The sequence below is a fragment of the Dipodomys spectabilis genome, unplaced genomic scaffold (assembly GCF_019054845.1).
Source record: "Dipodomys spectabilis isolate Male_0828 unplaced genomic scaffold, ASM1905484v1 ptg000273l, whole genome shotgun sequence".
Classification (NCBI taxonomy): Eukaryota; Metazoa; Chordata; class Mammalia; order Rodentia; family Heteromyidae; genus Dipodomys; species Dipodomys spectabilis.
In genome coordinates this window covers 5065084-5082800 of record NW_024870950.1, presented here as the reverse complement: position 1 = coordinate 5082800, position 17717 = coordinate 5065084, and the positions used below count along the sequence as shown (strand labels likewise).

Sequence of the window (17717 nt, the reverse complement as noted above, 5' to 3'; positions counted from 1 at the left end):
TTGCCCAGGTTTGCCTCAAACCATTATCTTCCTACTTCCATTTGGAGCCATAGGCATATACCACCATACCCAAGTTATTTTTTTATTGTGAAAATACTGTACAGAGGGGTTACAATTACATGGGCAAGATAATGACTACATTTCTTATCAAACATTGTACCTCCTTTGTTTCCCCTTCCCATCCCTTCCCACCTTCCCCCTGCCCCCCACCCAATCCTCCCCACTCCCCCCTCCCACCAAAGTTGTAAAGTTCATTTTCTACATAACGACTTGTACATCTCATTGTTGCAATGGGTCCACCTGTATCCCTATTTAAACGATTTGTTTTTCCCCTCCCCCTCCACAAATTATACTGACATCAAATACAGTGAAAGCAGGGATTATACTGTGAGGGAGGGACATACAAAGCAACAAAGAAATAATCTTATAAATATGTTAGAAACAATCGCATGAAAGAAAAAAAAACATTTGAATACATATCTTAGGGTTCATTTCCCTAACATCACCTTATCTGACCTTTTCTGCTTGACTCAGACATATACTAGATATTGCAAATAAGGGAAACCATGGGACCTATGTTTCTTTGGGCCTCGCTTACTTCACTTAATTTTTTCCAATTCTTTCCATTTCCTAACAAATGGGGCAATGTCATTCTTTCTGATGGAGGCATAGAATTCCATTGTATATATATATATATATATACCACATTTTCTTGATCCATTCATCTACTGAGGGGCATCTGGGTTGGTTCTATATCTTAGCTATAGTAAATAGTGCTGCAATAAACATAGTCGTGCTGGTAGCTTTAGTGTGGTCTTATACCCAAGTTATTTTTGAGGTAGCATTTCACTAATTTTTTTTTGTCCTGGGCTGGTCTAAATCCACGAACCTCCTATTTCTACCTCTTGACTAGCAGACCAATTTCATTTTTATGCTATAACTTGTATAAAATGAATATGTGGCGAATCTGCGTGGGAAAGCTTTTTTTCTGAACTACTGGACACCACTGTGAAGTATCTGAATCACATAAAGGTAGAGAGAGTTCACAAGTAAACTCCTACTGTAGGTCTTACCAAAGGGCTCCATTGTATCAGAAGCTAATTAATATCCACCAGAAGTAATTTTCCAAAGAGATTCTTAAGAATTTTTGTAACTGCACAGATTAGGTCAAAAGATCCAACTCAGTTCTAAGAGTCTTCTTTCTCAAGTTCAGACCATACTATATCTATTACATCTATTTATATCTATATACATATATGTATACATGTATATATATGTACAGTATGACCATACTACATCTCTTCTTGGGGATGCAAAGGAAATAAAGCCTCAACAAAGATCCTCAGTTACTGTCTGTAGACACGTGGGCCCTTTGTTGAACAGGTGGAGTGCTGGGCTCATGGATATCACACAATGGCATTGAACTTGCATTCAAGCAGCGTCCCCTCTTCTCTTCCTCCCACATCCAGAATTGTGTTCCCTCAACGGAGGAAGTCCATAAAGCCAAATGAATTCATCTTTAAGACATTTATTACAAGCATGGACAAGTTTTACTTTGGGCCACTGCTTTGTGGGAAAACAAGAGATAAGTAAGTACTCTTTTCTTTCTAAGCAGATTTCAGACTCCTGGATTTGGGTTCATGAATATCACAGGGAGAGTTTCTCTGTAGACATAGCTTTTGTAGGATCAATTAGCCCAAAACCCACAAATCAGAAAAACTAGTTCTTTGTGTCCAAACTTCTGCTTAACCATCTGCATGAATGAAGTACCACTTTCCCTAAGAGGAAAGTCTGAGAAATGACTGGATTTCTTAAAAGTAAAGGGAGTAGTTGACTATGGCATCTGTCCAACCTGAGATGTTAAGATGATATCTCCAGAAGCCAAATAAAGCAGAGATTGGAATCCATTGGTTGGTTCACAAAGGGAAGATAAACCTTCAAGACAACAAAAGTCATGGGTGAAGATGAGGTAGCTCAAGAAGAGACAGTGTAAAGAAAAGAAGGCTCCAAAATGGAGCCCCAAAGAATACGGGGAGAAGCCATAAAGGAGGTAAAAAAGATCAAAAAAGGTCAGCATCATGGATCCATGAAAAAATATGGCAGCAGCTATTTCAAGTACCAAAAAATGGCATAAAGATGAAGGTATAGACATCCACAGAGGTCAACACCATGGCTGTCACCAGGGAGCTTATCAAGAGTCCTTTGTAGAGAATCTTGCAGTGAAGCCCAAGCTAAGATGATTCAATAGTGAAAAATGAAGACAAAGTATGAGGATAATTTGGGGGGTTTGTGTAACAGTATTGGAGCTTGAACTTAGGGTCTGGGCATTGTCCCTTAGCTTTTTCACTCAAGACCGGTCCTCTACCACATGAGTCACACCTCTACTCCCAGCTTTTTGCTGGTAAGAGTTTCATGGACTTTCTTACTCAGGCTAGCTTTTTGAACCATGATCCTCAGATCTCAGCCTCCTGAGGAGCTAGGATTACAGGCATGATGAGCCACTGCCACTCAGCTTATAAAGATCATTCTTTGGAAGAGTTTGACTGTGAAGGAAAATGGAAGTCCAAAGAAGGCTATTTGTTCAGTTTTTTCTCATGATATGTGTATGCCAAGGAAAAGCAGAAGGAATAGGTTGATGGGTTGGGCCATCAGTGGTGAAGCTCCATGGGACAACGCAGGGTGCTGGCCTTTGCCAGGAGGAGGTACCATTGTCTCATACCAGGAGGGAGGAAGATGAGATGGCCTCAAGTGAAGGTGTGATTACAGATTTGGTTGAAATGGTAAGAGGGTTCTTGTACAAACTTTATTGTCTCCCTGACAAAATTATATGAGGTCATTTTTCAGAGAGTAGAAGGAATTGGAGGTAGAAGCTTAAAATGTTGAAGAAATGGAGACATAAAAGGCATTTTTGTAAAAGAGAAAGCATATTAGAGGAACAGATAAAGATTGTCAGGCAAAATTGGGGGCCTGGGTGAGGAGGCTTATCATAAACTTTTAGTTTCTTTCAGTGAGCACAAATTTCTTATGTGTATAGCAAGATGAGGTGGAAGACAGAACCAAGATTTCTGCTGTGTTCATTCAATGATGTGTTCACTGTAATAAATAGAAAATGTTTTCTATTTCCATGATTGAATTTAATCAGACATCATTTTCCTCCATTCCCTTATCATCTTCAGTTCATTTCCTGAAATGCTAGACTAGGAAGTGAAGGTGAAAAGGTTTTCTGGTGATGGATCTTCAAGGCCCAACAAAAGGGAAGGCATAAAAGTCAGGTTGATTGGCAGAGTTTGTAGGGATTCCCAAGAGTTGGAAATGATGACATGTCAGAGAAGCATTGTGGGGTTGGGGATTTCACTCAGTGGAATAATGTTTGCCTAGCAAGTGCAAGGCCCTGAATTTGGTCCTTAGCACAACATCAAGAAGAAGCAGAAGCAACAGCAGCAGTATATATTTAGAATAGCACAAGAATTTACTAGAATGTAAGGCCAGGCAACAGTGGTTACAGTGGTCCAAATCAAAATCAAGTGCAAGTGGATATTAATTTTTTTATTCTTTTGAACTTCGTTGAGCTCATCAGAAACTGGGAAGATAGCAGTGCCTACCTCAAAAATTTGTAAAGAATGAACCAGGGAACTAACATGCATGAACTTTTAGCACCATGATTGATGATGGTAATTATCTATTAGTTCACCCATTATTCATACAAAGTTTTCTGACTGTCTGATTTTGATGTAGTCTCTATATTCTCTCTCATTTCATCCACCACCATAGCCTACTCCAAACACTTTCAGACTATTTACCTGACCTGTGCTCTGATGATGTACATCATTTCCTTGTGCCTTCTCCCTTGGCTCCTTTTCTGTTCATTAACATTCAGTGAACGTCTTCCAGTGACCCTGGTACTCAACTCTGTGGATCTCTCCCTAAAAGTACTGGGTAATAGAAATAATCTGGCACTAGTGAGCAAGGCCAGCTGAATCCATGTAAGAGCAATAATATTCTGGGACAGTATGATGAAAGGCGCTAATGAGGTCATCTCTAAGACAAATGGGAAATGGCAGATGACTCAAAAGATAATCTCTCCTGGGGATATACTTGCATATTTCTCAATAATCTTTTAAATAAATATAACTACCATTCATTGAGTATTTGATCTCTCCATCTGTCCTAAGAGCTTCAGGTGTACGATCTCACTTAAAATCAAGCACACTTGGCTAGGTGATATCTTTTAGGATATTGTCCCCCTAATCTTAGATAAGGAGACCAAGGCTTGTCTGGGAGAAGGTGGAGGTTGGGGTCATGTCGAAGTGGACGGTAAGTTCACAGCCACACATCTTGCATTCTCAACCACCATGCCAATGTGTCAGCATAGCCATATTGTCCTGTTGAATTGCCTTGTACCAATTCACAGGCTCCTTTTTCACAAGCACACATCCCCATTCCTGTCCACTTCCAGGTACAAGTCATCCTTGTTCCCAGGCAACATGGAGGCACTGACAATCCTGAACAATTCCCCAATGGAGGTAGAAGTGTTTTTCTGTTTTCAGAATGATACCAAAGCAACTACCTACTTTCTGGAGCCCATGAACATGATTCTGAAACCCAATGAGAAGCAGGTACAATGACCTGGGGCAAGGTTTTCTTGGGAAATTCAAGACCTTGGCATCCTTGGTATAAATGTATTGTCTTGTGAATCTTCCATCAGCTGCTAAATGTATGGGCCTACCCTACTGCCGTTGGTATCTTTGAAGACAACATTGTCTGCTGCATCAAGGAGAACCCAGAGCCAGCTATCTTCAAATTACAATGCCAGGGGATCCGCCCAGAACTAGAGCTGGAGCCCAAGCAATTACATTTTGACCGACTTTTGCTACACAGGTAAGAATTCTAGATGGTACAAGCACTTGAATGGAATTTAAAGAACATTCAGTTCTAAGATTGTCAGATCCTCCTGATTTACTACGGAATTGCCTAGTTTGAACACTGAAAAGTTCTGCATCCTGAAAAGTTTGGTCCCATGCAAACATGAATAGTTCATAACCCTGTGTAGGTCACAGGTTGTTTTCCCAAATTAAATACATGAGAATTCAATGTAATACATGATCCTGGATTGAATCCTTAACTGGGAAAAATTAATAATTAGAACCAAGATGAAATCTGAATATGAAATGATAACAAGATCTATGTATAGTCCCTTTATTTTAGTAAGTGCTCTTGGTCTTAGGAAGTATGCACTGCAATATTTATAGGTCAAAAGCACAATGATCTCCAATTTAATTTAAAATGTTTTTTAAATGATGTGGGTTATGAAAGAGAATATAAAGCAAAGAGAACCAAATGAAAAAATGGTGAATCTGGATAAAGAAATACAGAGGAATTTTTATGACTTTTCCATACATTTCCAGTGGTGTTGTTGTACTTGTGGATAATTTGAGCTAACTTGTATACACACACACACACACACACACACACACACACACATATGTATATATACAAAGTCATCCAAACTATCCAAGCTTCATAAACTAAGAGACTTCAAGAAAACCAGCAGGAAAGAAGGGCTAAGAAAAAATATATACAAAAAATATACACAAAAGTATAATTTTTTACTTAAAACTGGTGAAATTTCTTTTCATTTCTGCAGAAAAGATTCCAAGGCAGTTCTTCTCCACAATATCACGCCCCTGCCTGTGGCCTGGCGGATCACCAGCCTGGAACACTTGGGTGATGACTTTACCACATCCATGATGCAGGGAACTATACCACCCAAGGAAGAATTTACCCTACAAGTGCATTTCCAGCCCTCCAAGCCCGTCAATGTCAAGAAGGCTATTCGGTTGGAGGTGATGTTGTCAAAATATGTGTATAATGAGTATATATATACATGTGCACACATGCACAAGCACGTGTGCACGCACACATGCCATGTCTCTCTGTTACATGCTCCCATCTCATCCCTATTTCATATCTTCAGCCCAAAAGGCAGTGTTGCCACTGAGAACAGAGTCCTCTGGCAGTGCCAACTTCTGAGATCACTGAGGAGTCCATGGGTTGTTATGAGGGCTGCAGGAGGCAGGCAACGAGTGAACCCTTGGAGAGGTCACTATGAAAGCAATTTACCTAAGGGCACAGAAACACTTCTGTGTTTCAATGACTATTGTTATCATCTCCCAGCCAAACCACAGCTTGTTTAGGGCTCATGTGAGGTCACAACCAAACACCTTCTAATCGTGTCAACTCAGCCTACACTTCAGAAATATAGTGATAGTCACACAAAGCTAATAAAAAGTAAAGATGAAAATGCAGCTCCTTCTGCCTATTCCTCTGTTGTCTACACCCACACCCCCCAGCGAGTATGATAAGTAGCACCAAACCACAAAACAATGATGGTAAGAGACCTATACCTAACTACATTTGGAAATATTTCTTTCAATCTCCCCTGAAAGATTTTCTCTTCCAGTTACATCTTGCAGGCTCTAAGCAGCTCATTGTTCTTGCTCTTATGAATAATTTCTCTTTCCCTGGTAGATTTTGGATGCAGATAATCTTGTTGGTGTTGTACAAATTGAAAACATCATGATCTTTGCAGAATCATATGATATTGCTCTGGACATCACCTTCCCCAAAGGTCTGTAGACTCCTTCAAAGAAAGAGTGTTTTGAAGTTGTGTATTTTTGTGTAGTGTAGTTAATTACTATATTTCTGGGTAGAGAATGCCACTAATTTGTTAGGATTGTGGTAGTTGTTGGTAGGAGAGAAGACAATTTTGGTGATTTGAGGTATAGCAATGTAAGGCCAGAGCAATGTGACATTACTACAGATTGTCATTTTCCAACTGGAGAATAACGAAGTGTTGTGATAAATATAAAATTTGCAGACCTCTTCTCTGAGCAGTTGGTAGTAAACATAAACACATGTCTTCTTGCCTGCATTAGTTTTCTACCACTATCATACAGATTGCCACAAACTATTTGGCTTGTTACAACACAGATTGCATGAGGCATGGTACCTGCCTGTAATCCCAGTTATTCAGGAGGCCAAGGAAGAAAGATCACAAGTCCAAGTCCAGCCTGGATTACATAGTAAACCCTCTCTCAGAAAAAGGTTTAAGACATGATGGTGCATGACTATAATCCCAGTACTTAGGTGGCTGAATGAGAAGTACCATGACTTCAAGTCCAGTCTGAGATATGCAGCAAGAACCTGACTCAAAAAAAGAAAATTTTAACAAAGCCCCACAAATTTATTATCTTACAGTTCTGAGGTCAGGAGTTGCTAGGCTAACATCAAGATGTCAGTGTATTCCTTGGTTCCTGTCCCGACCTCCATCCTCCATCCCGTCAGTGTTGGGTCAAATCCCCTCACATGGCCCCCTGTCTGGTTCTCTCACTTCAGCTGTTCTACTTTTAAGGACTCTGGTGATTACTTTGAACCACCAGTATAAGCCATAACAGTCTCTGTATGTAAGGGCAGCAGGTTAGCATCTTTCCTTTTCCTTTCCCATGTAAGGTATCTTATTCACAGGCTTCAGGGATTAGGCTGAGTACCTTCGAGGACACTTATTCTGTCGCCCATGCTGCCCCAACACCTAAATTGTGTGTCTCCCTTGAGTATGCGGTTGTCCTTGCTCCTCCTTTCCCTGATAGGTCTCTTTCTCTGCAAGGTTCATAGAGTACTAGAGCTCCATGTTAGCTTAGAGGTCATTAGCTTATGTATAAAGTTCTTTATTGCAGGATTATTTATAATCGTGAACATTTTAAAAACACCTAAATACCTACCAACAATGGAAGATCACATTTTTTTAGGAGTTTTAACAATTTAAAGGCATACTTACAATCTAATGCTAAGTAAAGCCACATAAACGTATATGTAATATCACAACTGTAAACTGTTCAAAAACTTTTAAAGTTCCAGAATTCTAGCTGGTGGTAGGTTTGAAAGGACTGTGACCCCAGGAAAGAGTCCCAAGGGAGGTATCCGGATGAACTGAGACCAAAGGCAGCACCTATTGTTTGTTGAAGCTCCATGGTTTTCAGAAAACATGTCTAAAATGGTCACTATAGACTTTCCACTATAGACCTCTATGGGACGTCCCCTGCTCTAGCTCCCAAGCCCACTCAGCCCCACCCCATCCCTGGCTTCACAGGAGCTGAAGGAGGCCTTGACTTCGGGACGCTGAGGGTCATGGAGGACGCGAAACAGCCCCTTTCTCTGAAGAACCGTGGGAAATATGAGATCATGTTCAGGTAGCCTGAATCCGACTGGGCATGGGGCTGTCCACAACCACTCATGGTGAAAAGATTGTCATCTGGGGACATCATAAGAACATCTCTTTTTTTTGTTTTGTTTTGCTTTGTTTTTTGTCTCCCTCACTCCCTTGAATGGAATTCCAACTACTAAGAGCACAGAAATTTACATTGTGCTTGACTGTACAACTAAACAGGGACCTTGAAGAGCTTCTGAATGTGTCTGGAGCCACAGTGGTGTGGGGGATGAGGGGAGGGAGTAAATGGAGAGGCAGGCAGAGCTGTAGTAAGTCCTGAGGATAAAAAGAGTCCTGAGGTGGAGGAGAAGGAGATTAAGAGCCAGACTCAGGATGGTCTGGCTTCAAACTGCCCTGCCCTACTTCTAGCTCTGATCTATTTTACAAGTTAGCGTTCTACTTAAGATTTTCTATAAAGAAAAGTTGTCCAATTTTTTTCAGATTTTAAGAACCACTGTTAATCCAAATAGTGGCTTACTAGAATTTGCTCAGTTCATACTCAGATCCAAGTTTAAATAGAGCTTCCTCAGAATAGAAAAGGTGGCTTGGGTGAGGAACAAGGAGGGGGGTTCTCAAGGTCACATGACCTTCCTTGGCAGAGGCAAGTGATTTGTATAAAAGTTTTATACAAATTTACAGCTAACAAAGGGAGCCCCCATTGCAGACTTGGGAGAAACTCAGTGTGTTCACGATTATTTCATTTCAGCTAAAAGAGCACTGAATTGAAAGAGGCCCCACTCGGGGCTGGGAAGGTGGCTCAGTGGTAGAGCGCTTGCCTTGCATGAGGCCCTGGATTCGATTCCCCAACACCACATAAACAAAAAAAAAAGAAAGAGGCCCCACTTCAACACTACCATTCATTAGAAGCAATGAAACTGTAAACTGAATTCAGTGAATGTAAATAAAAGCCAAGGAAACTTAGAAGAAAGCCGCTGTCAGTTTGCAATTAGTGTTGAATGGAATCTTGCCCATTTTGTGTTTGGGTTAAACCATGACAGACTTCAGCTCAGCTTTGTCACACTACAAGGAACAGAGTCACCCTTTGATTAGAGCAGGAAATTAGGGGTTTGTTGAGGAATGTGCAGGAAGGGGTACAGGCACCAGCCACGTAACAATTGAGCCACCTGGTCTTCCAGAGCCTGGAAAACAAATAAGAAGGACCCCCAACCCTGACAGCAACCCCCAGGGGTTCTACTTCTACCTAAGCTCCTTGATTCTACCAAAGCTCCTTGAACCTACTCTAGATCTTCCACTGCTTACCTGAGTCCATTCCTTTTCTTTCTTTTTTTTTTTTTTTGCGGGGGGTTGGGGGGGAGATCTGGTCATGGGGCCTGAACTCTGGGCCTGGCACTGTTCCTCAGCTCTTCAGCTCAAGGCTAGCGCTCTACCACTTGAGCCATAGCAACACTTCCGGCTTTTTTCTTTTTGCTTATGTGGTACTGAGGAATGCGAACCCAGGGCCTCAGGCATGAGAGGCAAGCGCTCTACCACTGAGCCACCTTCCCAGCCCCCTGAGTCCATTCCTATCTGTGGTACTCACCTTACCCCTTGAGCCATAGACTCCACTTCCTTTCCTTTGCCTTGTCTCATTCCTGCATTGACCCTGAAGCTCCTCAGGCTTCTGTATCACATTCCCTCTTGTGTGCTATGCTCAATCTTAGAGAGAGAAAAAGAGACAGAGACACAGAGAGAGAAAACCAGGTGAGAGTTCATTTAGTTGGTTCTCCTCCCGTATCAAATGCCCTTGTTGAACAAGGATACTTTCTACAGGATAGAGGATAGCTATCTTTGCCTCAAGCATTAATCTCTGGCCTGGTTCATATTTGTTTTATTATTCATCTTTAAGTAGCTGTATAAAGGGTTTCAATTCTACATACCACTTTATGGTACAGTGCATTTTGATTAGTGTCTCCCTTTTTATCACTCTCTTCCACCTTGCATTCCACTGGACAAAGCATAGTAGACCCTTTCTAGCATAGTAGTTGAGCATGGCTAGAGACATGGCAAGCCCTGAACTGCCTAGATGGTCCTCTCTGGTGCCTTGGGTTCCCAATAATGACTTTTAACAGTCCCTTTATTCTGGTCTTTCAGCTTTTCGGTGGAGTCCTTAGGGATAGTGCCAGGCAATATAAACTCTATGATCTCAATTCAGCCCAGAAAGGGATCATTGACTCTCTCAGAAAAGGCCACAAATGTTCAAGTGTATTTTCGTGCAAGAAAGGAAGTGAAGATCGAGCACCAGCCCATCTTGCGTTGTCAGGTGAGAGAGCTCAGGTGAAAGTGCTTGACTTAGAGGCAGGTTTGTAGATCTGCTGAAAAGAATGACACATGGTCTAATTCATGGTCCCTGGACAAAGGGATGATGGACTGGGTGACAACCATATAGGGAGCACCATGGTTTGGTCTCAATTAGCAGACACAAATGGGTCAGAAATAGCAAGAACAATAGAAAAAGTTTTAGAGAGTATCAAAGACAAGGTATCTGCATTCCGTTAAGTGTAAAGCTGAATAGGAAAAGAGGAGACAAAGTGACTTGGCTACTACATACCAAGCTCCGTATCATCAGTGTATGCTAAAAGTATTGTTAATGTAATAATATAGAGGGTGAAGTAAACGGCCCAGGTTCATATCAGTGGTAAAAGTGGGGAAGGAAGAACATAATCAAGGGAATTCTGTAGCTGTGCCGTGGCTAATATCTTCCCAATCATCCTTCCTTTTCTAGATCATTGAGCCCAGTCTTTCAGATGGAGGTGAGATCATTGCCAGCATCCCAATTAAGTTTTCTGTGCACGCAGTGTACTCCAAATTCAGCATCAGCCCTTCCTCCATCATCAACTTTGGGGCGTTGATCTGTGGCACTCGCAGGAGCAGCTCCTTCACCATAGAAAACCTAGGCATTACTGACTTCAAGTTTGCCCTCTACAGGCTGACAGGGGAAAGCACCATGCATCAAAAGAGAGGGTAAGATGAATGTTGGCTTAACTCTTAACTGTTACTCAGGGCATTAACTCTCATAAAGGCTTTCACTTAGTTTGTGTGACTCAGTGCATTAAATTCTACAAAAAGCTCTTACATAGTTCACTTTAACTCACCCAGTCCCCTAAAGTGATTCACCCAATCAATGAAGTCTAGAAATGTCTAGAATAATCTAGAAAAGACTAGAATAATCATCCATAATTATGTAGGAAATTATCAGTACATCTTGGTTCTGAACCTACATCTTCTGACTCTAGACTTCATTCATTTTTTTTATCTGCAGTCAATATAGGATAAATTTTAGTGAGCAAATACTATAGTCTTTTGTCTATTGTCCTGGTGCTTCCGGTATGATGAAACTTGCTAGCGAGTCGTTGTGCTATCATTCTGTAGTCATAAAAGAACTAATATATCAACAAGCAAAATCAAAAGGAATTGTAGCTTTGTTTCATGATAGGAGGTGGCAAAGGGTACCCTGGAAAGGTGGACATGAGAAAGCAGGCAGTGCCTTCGGTCTGCAAGAGGCTGTTGTTGTCTTTTCCCTCAAAAGACATTTATCACAACAGCTACGTCAATACTTGTTTCAACAGCAAAACTGTGTCCTCCCAAAGGTGGCTCCCCATCAATGCACCAAAAACAATTTACTTTAAGTGCATTTGACTTCCACAGTGTTGCCAGATTCCTGGGGGGAGGGGGAATTAACAATGGTTTGATCATTTCCCAACTTTCCATAAGTATTTTTAAATATATTAGTCAGATTATAAAGAGAAAAGGGTTAATTTGGCTCACAAATTTGGAGGTTCCAGTCCATGATCAATTTGCTCTGTTGTTTTGGACCTGTTGCAAGGCAATACTTTATGGTCAGTACACATAGTAAAGCAGGAAGCAAAATAAACAGGGAAAGGGATTATAGGTCCCCTTTGAGGGCACACCTCCAGTGACTTAAGGGCCTTCCAATAGCATCACCTTGAAAAACAGCCTTTAATATATGGACCTTGGGGAACACTTATCCAAACCATTTTACTTATTTTTGGTGATTTTAAATACCCTAGTGAATCATTTTCCCAAGTATAATTGATGCTTAGTTTCCTTTAAATTATTAAATCATCTTGGTTGGTGTGTACCAACCTAACTATGCCACTCTGATAATCCTTAGGGAACAAAGAAGGGCCCACTCCTCCACTGCCTAGGAGAAAGGAGCTTACAGGCAGACAGGTGGTGTCTAATGTCTCCACCAAGGCCTAAGGGTATACTCTTGCTTCTTTAAACAGAACTGGCCACATGAAACATGGGAGAACGCGGGAAAGTGAGACCTTCTTCAAGCCCAGTGGTCCTAAAACAGCCAAGTTCTCGGAAGCAATGCAGAAAGATGTAAATACCTCAAATCAGGTGAGTGCCTTCCTTATTCATAGAAACCCAACAAAGCCAGCTAGCTCTTACCACTAAATATCTGCCTAAGATGATAGGATTTAAATCTACTGTGCCAAAAATATTAAATTATTGAAATCTTGCTTTCATTATAAGCTAAAGTGTTTTACAAACTTAAATTCAGAAACTCTCTTTTGCTTTAAAGCCTCTGTGGGCTCCCTAAAATGCTTTAAAATTTTTAATCAAGAATGATTTAACCAAGTATGGCAGTTCATGCCTACAGGCTCCAATATTTGAGATAATCTCAAATTAGAGGCCAGCCTGGACTATACAGCCAAATCATGTCTCAAAGTCATTTAAAAAAAAGAGCTGGGTGATGGTGGCTCATGCCTATAATCCTAGCTACACAAGAGGCTGAGATCTGAGGATTGTCATCCAAAGCCAGCCAGGCAGGAAAGCCCATGAGACTCATTTCCAATAAACTACTCAGAAAAGTCTAGAAGTATCAAGTGGTAGAGTCCTGGTAGCCCTAAGTGAAAGAACCTCAGGGATAGTGCCAGGCCCTGGCTTTAAGCTCCAGGACAAACAAGAAAGAAAGAAAGAAGGAAAGAAAGAAAGGAAGGAAGGAAGGAAGGAAGGAAGAAAGAAAGGAAGGAAGGAAGAAAGGAAGGAAAGAAAGAGAGAGAGAAAGAGAGAAGGAAAGAAAGAGAGAAGGAAAGAAAGGAGAGAAAGAGAGAGAAAGGAAGGAGGGAAGGAAGGAGGGAGGAGAGGAAGGAAGGAGGGAAGGAAGGAAGGAGAAGAAAGAGAAGGAAGGAAAAGAGGGAAAGAAGGAAGGAAGGAAAGAAAGAAAGAAAGAAAGAAAGAAAGAAACTGGAGATAAGTCCATCTCTGTCTGGATGGCTTATGTGGGAATCTCAATGCTTGGCACAGCCCCTGGCCTATAGTAGAGGTTCACTGGATAAGGACCAAGCTACATCATTAGAATTGTTAGATGACTAGCAATCATACTTCTCCACACTAGAGGGCTTATCTTACAGGCAACTGCAGTATGTCTGCAACAGCCATGATAAGAATTTAGGAAAGTTCATGATATTCTAACAAATCCAGAATTAGTGCTGAACTTTATCAGAATAAAGCACTTTATAAATCAATATTACTACAGAATACATCTAAGGATTTGGGAAGATGGCCAGTATGCTAGTTTCCAAGGATAGTACAAGAGATGCCATGAAGAAGGATATCTTCACATGTCAGCTTGCCTCATGTCCGCTTCCTGACACCGAGTAAGAAGAGGGAAGATCTTCACTGGGCTATCCATGGCAATCTTCCTTACCTTGGAGCACTGCGATCTCCATACATACTACAGTTATCCTCCAGAGACATCTGAATATCACTTGTTTTTTCACATGAAATCTATACTAGATGTGTCACACATGTTCTTTCATTTAAGCCTCCAGAACTCTCTAGGGTTAGGGTTCCTTGTCTCATTTTATAGAGAAATAAACTGGATTCTAAGCCAGGAGTATCTGATTCAAACCCATCATCTCAATCACCACTCCATCCTGCACTCTGCTTTAAGATCCCCACCTGAGCATGTGTTATTTGATCAGCTGGTTAGATGTTCATCTGGTTCCTTAATCTCTCAGTCCAGTCATGACTGGTCAGAAGGAAGGTTCAGAGAAGGAAGTTCTAAGAGTTCATCCATGAATCTCTGGACCCACTTTCCTTGTAGGAGGAGAAGGCTGGGAACCCAGAGAGTGCCTCTGGGGAGAGGTCCCATTTATCTCCCTTTCTCCCTACCTCACAGTTCTCATGGAAAGTCTTAGACTCTTGTCACCCACTTTGCCTCCCTCTGTCCCATCCTTCCCACCTTTGTCCTATAGTCGCGGTTCACGCATGGCATGTTCACTGTGTACCCTGGGTTTGGCACCGTCTCTTCTGGAGGACAACAGATCATTACTGTTGACTGTGTGGCTGACCCTGTGGGAAAATGTGAGGAGTATTTAGCCATCGATATCTCTGACAGAGAACCTAAAGAATATCCTGCTGGTATTCCTTACACTCTGCTTGCCGAAGCATGCCTACCAGGTACTGCCATTAAAATTAGTCAACAGCCCCCTAGGACCTGGGTCTATAACACTCCTTCCTCTCCAGACAAATTCTTCTAAAGATATCCAGAGGACAAGGCCAGACTGCTTCCTTTGGGACCTTAGAATTTCCTCTGGTGTCTTCAGCCACATTTCTTCTTAAGGCCTTACAAATATACATAAGTAGGAGAGGACTCACCACTTCAGACTTCTAGTCTTACTGAGTGTGATTCTGAATTCTCAGATGAGTGGTGTTTTCTAAGCATCATGGTGACATGGGATGTGGCTCAGGAGCCAGAAACACCCAGTCTTCTCATGTACATGCCTCTCCTGTGACAAAAGTATATACAGTAAACAAATATGTTGAAGATATTACCCAGAAAGAGCCCTGCATGACACCCCAGTCCTGATGTCCTCAGATTCGGTGCTGGTTTAAGATAAACAAGAAGTCAAGGAACAGTACAGTTGGTCAGTTATTGATTTTCCAAATAGAAATATTTTTTAAAAAACTAAAATGTATTATCTATATTCTACCATCACCATTTTATTTTAGAAGACAAGTTATTTTTATTATCAAAAAGTCATGAAGGGCCCACGGCTCACACTTGTAATCCTAGCTACTCAGGAGGCTGAAATCTGAGAATTATGATTCAAAGCCAACCTGGGAAGAAAAGTCTGTGAAACTCTTATCTCCAATTAACTAGGAAAAAGATGAAAGTGGAAATGTGGCTCAAGTGGTTGAGTTCCAGCCTTAAGTGAAAAATCTAAGGAAGAGTGCTCTGACCCTGAGTTTAAGCCCTAGTACTGACACCAAAAAGTGAGAATTGGGGGGGGGGGGGGAGGAAAGGAGAGGGGAAGGGAAGGGAAGGGAAAAGAAGGGAAGGGAAAGAAAAAAATCAAGAAAAAGGATAGCTTATGACTATAATCCCAACAACTTAGGAGGCTGAGACTAGAGGACCCAGATTCCAGACTAAACTGAAGATAGCTCATTAGACAGAATGTTAAAAAAAAAGCTGAACAAAGCACAGAGAGATTGGCTATAAGCTCCTTAGAGACTCAAATCAACTATCTTCCTTCTCCATGGCTCATCTCAGGCCTCAGATCCCATCCCTCCTTGATTATTGGCAAAAAACAATTGACTAAGATGTGGTAACTTGCCAGGGCAGTTGCCAGGAATCTAGCAACCTAGCATTTTCTCATGGTCTTCCTTCCCCCCATTCCCCAGCCTTTGTGACCGACAACAATGTCTTGATCTTTGAGGAGCACCAAATCTGTACCAGCTCCAATCTGTACCACATCCTGCAGACCATACAGAGTGGGGGACTCTACGTGGAGGATGAGAACAAGTTCATCTTCTGTAATGTCCTGGTGGGCCATCAGGCCAAGGCTCGGATCAAGATCAGCAATGTGGGCAAGATTTCCTGTGATGTCAACCTTGTAGTTAAGCCCATCTCCAGTAAGGTAAAGAGGCTCCAGCTGGCTCCAGTGTAGGCAAAAAGCCAAGGAAAGAGCTCTGGGAAGCCCCTGCACTGTGCCTGAGTGGGAATTACAGGCTGCCAAAGCCTTCTGGAAGTTCTTTGACAGAAGGGGAGGTAGAGTGGCAGGAAAAATACCTGGCTGAATAACTTTGTCAAAGTTCATGGTTTGGCCAGACTGCTCTTTCCAAGACCCATGACTCTGAAGGCCCTTGAGTTTGTCCTTGTCCACCACAATCTTGGTAGGAGGAGAGTTCCAACAGAGCAGGGAAGATGAGCAGAAATGGAAATACAAAGCAGCTAACAATCTCTGGTATTGCTCTCTCACCAGGCTACTGCCCGCATCACCGAAATCTTTGATGTGGAACCCAACAAGATGTGTGTTGGCAGTCGCTCACATGCCTTTGCAACAGTACTCTTCACCCCACAGGCCATGCAGACCTACCAGTGTGTCTTTGAGGCCACACTGGAAGGCTTGCCCAGGTAACACTCTGCTCCTACTCCTACATCAGGATTGTAACCCATACTCCATATGGGAGTCATTCCTGACAGACCAGGCTCACAAGCCTTCATCTTGCCATTCCCTGCAGCAACCTGGCCAGGAGCCGAGGTCTTGTGTTTGATATTGTTGGTGAAGGGACTCTGCCTCGAGTGACTGTGGTCCGGCCAATTCTCTATAACCAATTAGGAAACCCCTTGCTCCTCTTCAAGAGGCTTCGGCTTGGTCAATCAGAGAAACTACCTCTCATTCTCAAAAACAACGGTACCATTGCTGCCCAGGTAATTCTTGAAGGTGTTAGGCTGGTGAATCATCAACCAATTTTGTGTTGCTGTGGCAAATACATGATTGGAGACTACTCTTATGTGTTTCTTTAATGTAGATTTGCTCGTGGTTAATTCTCTCTGGTTTTGTTTGGAAATATTTATTTCTTCGTAAAATGTTTCCCCTGCTACTAGTAGTGGGGCTTGAATTCTCCAAGTTTTGACACTAGCTAGCTGTGTGATCTGGAATGTCACCTATATTTTTTGGACCTTCAATTTCCTAACTCAAATAATAAGGTAGAGCTAACTTGACTGAATTTTCTTTTATACTCTCCAAGTTAATATTTAGCATATCTCTCTCATAATTATAAAACAAAACTTTAAAAAGTGAGTGCTAGGCTTGATAAGAAATGTACTCATTACCTTGCTCATGTGATTATAACCCCTCTGTACAGTATTTTCACAATAAAAAAGCTTATTTTAAAAAAGTGAGTTCTAGGCACAATAACTTGGAGGAGGGAGGTCCTGCCCCCAAACACAGCATTGTATCACACCCCACACTTAAAATTCATGAGTACTTTGTAACTGCAACACTCAACTCTCTTTTCCTTTTGCTAGTTGCATGTGGACCTTCGGGACCAACTGGGAGTCTTCTCCCTGAAAGGGAGGCCCACCACTTCCTATATCTACATCACAGAAGAAAACAAACCCAGTGAGAAAGGTAAGTAGGGAAGGTGCCTCTCCAGAGCAATGGATCTCCGTAGCTGGTTTTTTTCAGGGTACAGG

General features: G+C 41.8%; 1 protein-coding gene across 2 annotated transcripts in view; it reads left to right on the top strand.

The window, feature by feature from the left end:
• The window catches only part of Hydin (HYDIN axonemal central pair apparatus protein), a 236973-nt gene that overhangs the window by 180126 nt on the left and 39130 nt on the right, over positions 1-17717 (top strand). For both annotated transcript variants that reach the window (XM_042700777.1, XM_042700776.1), the window contains exons 49-62: positions 1470-1589; positions 4457-4616; positions 4706-4878; positions 5645-5843; positions 6529-6628; positions 8147-8246; positions 10355-10523; positions 10986-11224; positions 12511-12628; positions 14491-14695; positions 15920-16155; positions 16501-16652; positions 16760-16949; positions 17550-17652. In XM_042700777.1, coding sequence (XP_042556711.1) covers positions 1470-1589; positions 4457-4616; positions 4706-4878; positions 5645-5843; positions 6529-6628; positions 8147-8246; positions 10355-10523; positions 10986-11224; positions 12511-12628; positions 14491-14695; positions 15920-16155; positions 16501-16652; positions 16760-16949; positions 17550-17652 — 2264 coding nt within the window. The remainder of the gene's footprint in view (positions 1-1469; positions 1590-4456; positions 4617-4705; positions 4879-5644; positions 5844-6528; positions 6629-8146; positions 8247-10354; positions 10524-10985; positions 11225-12510; positions 12629-14490; positions 14696-15919; positions 16156-16500; positions 16653-16759; positions 16950-17549; positions 17653-17717) is intronic.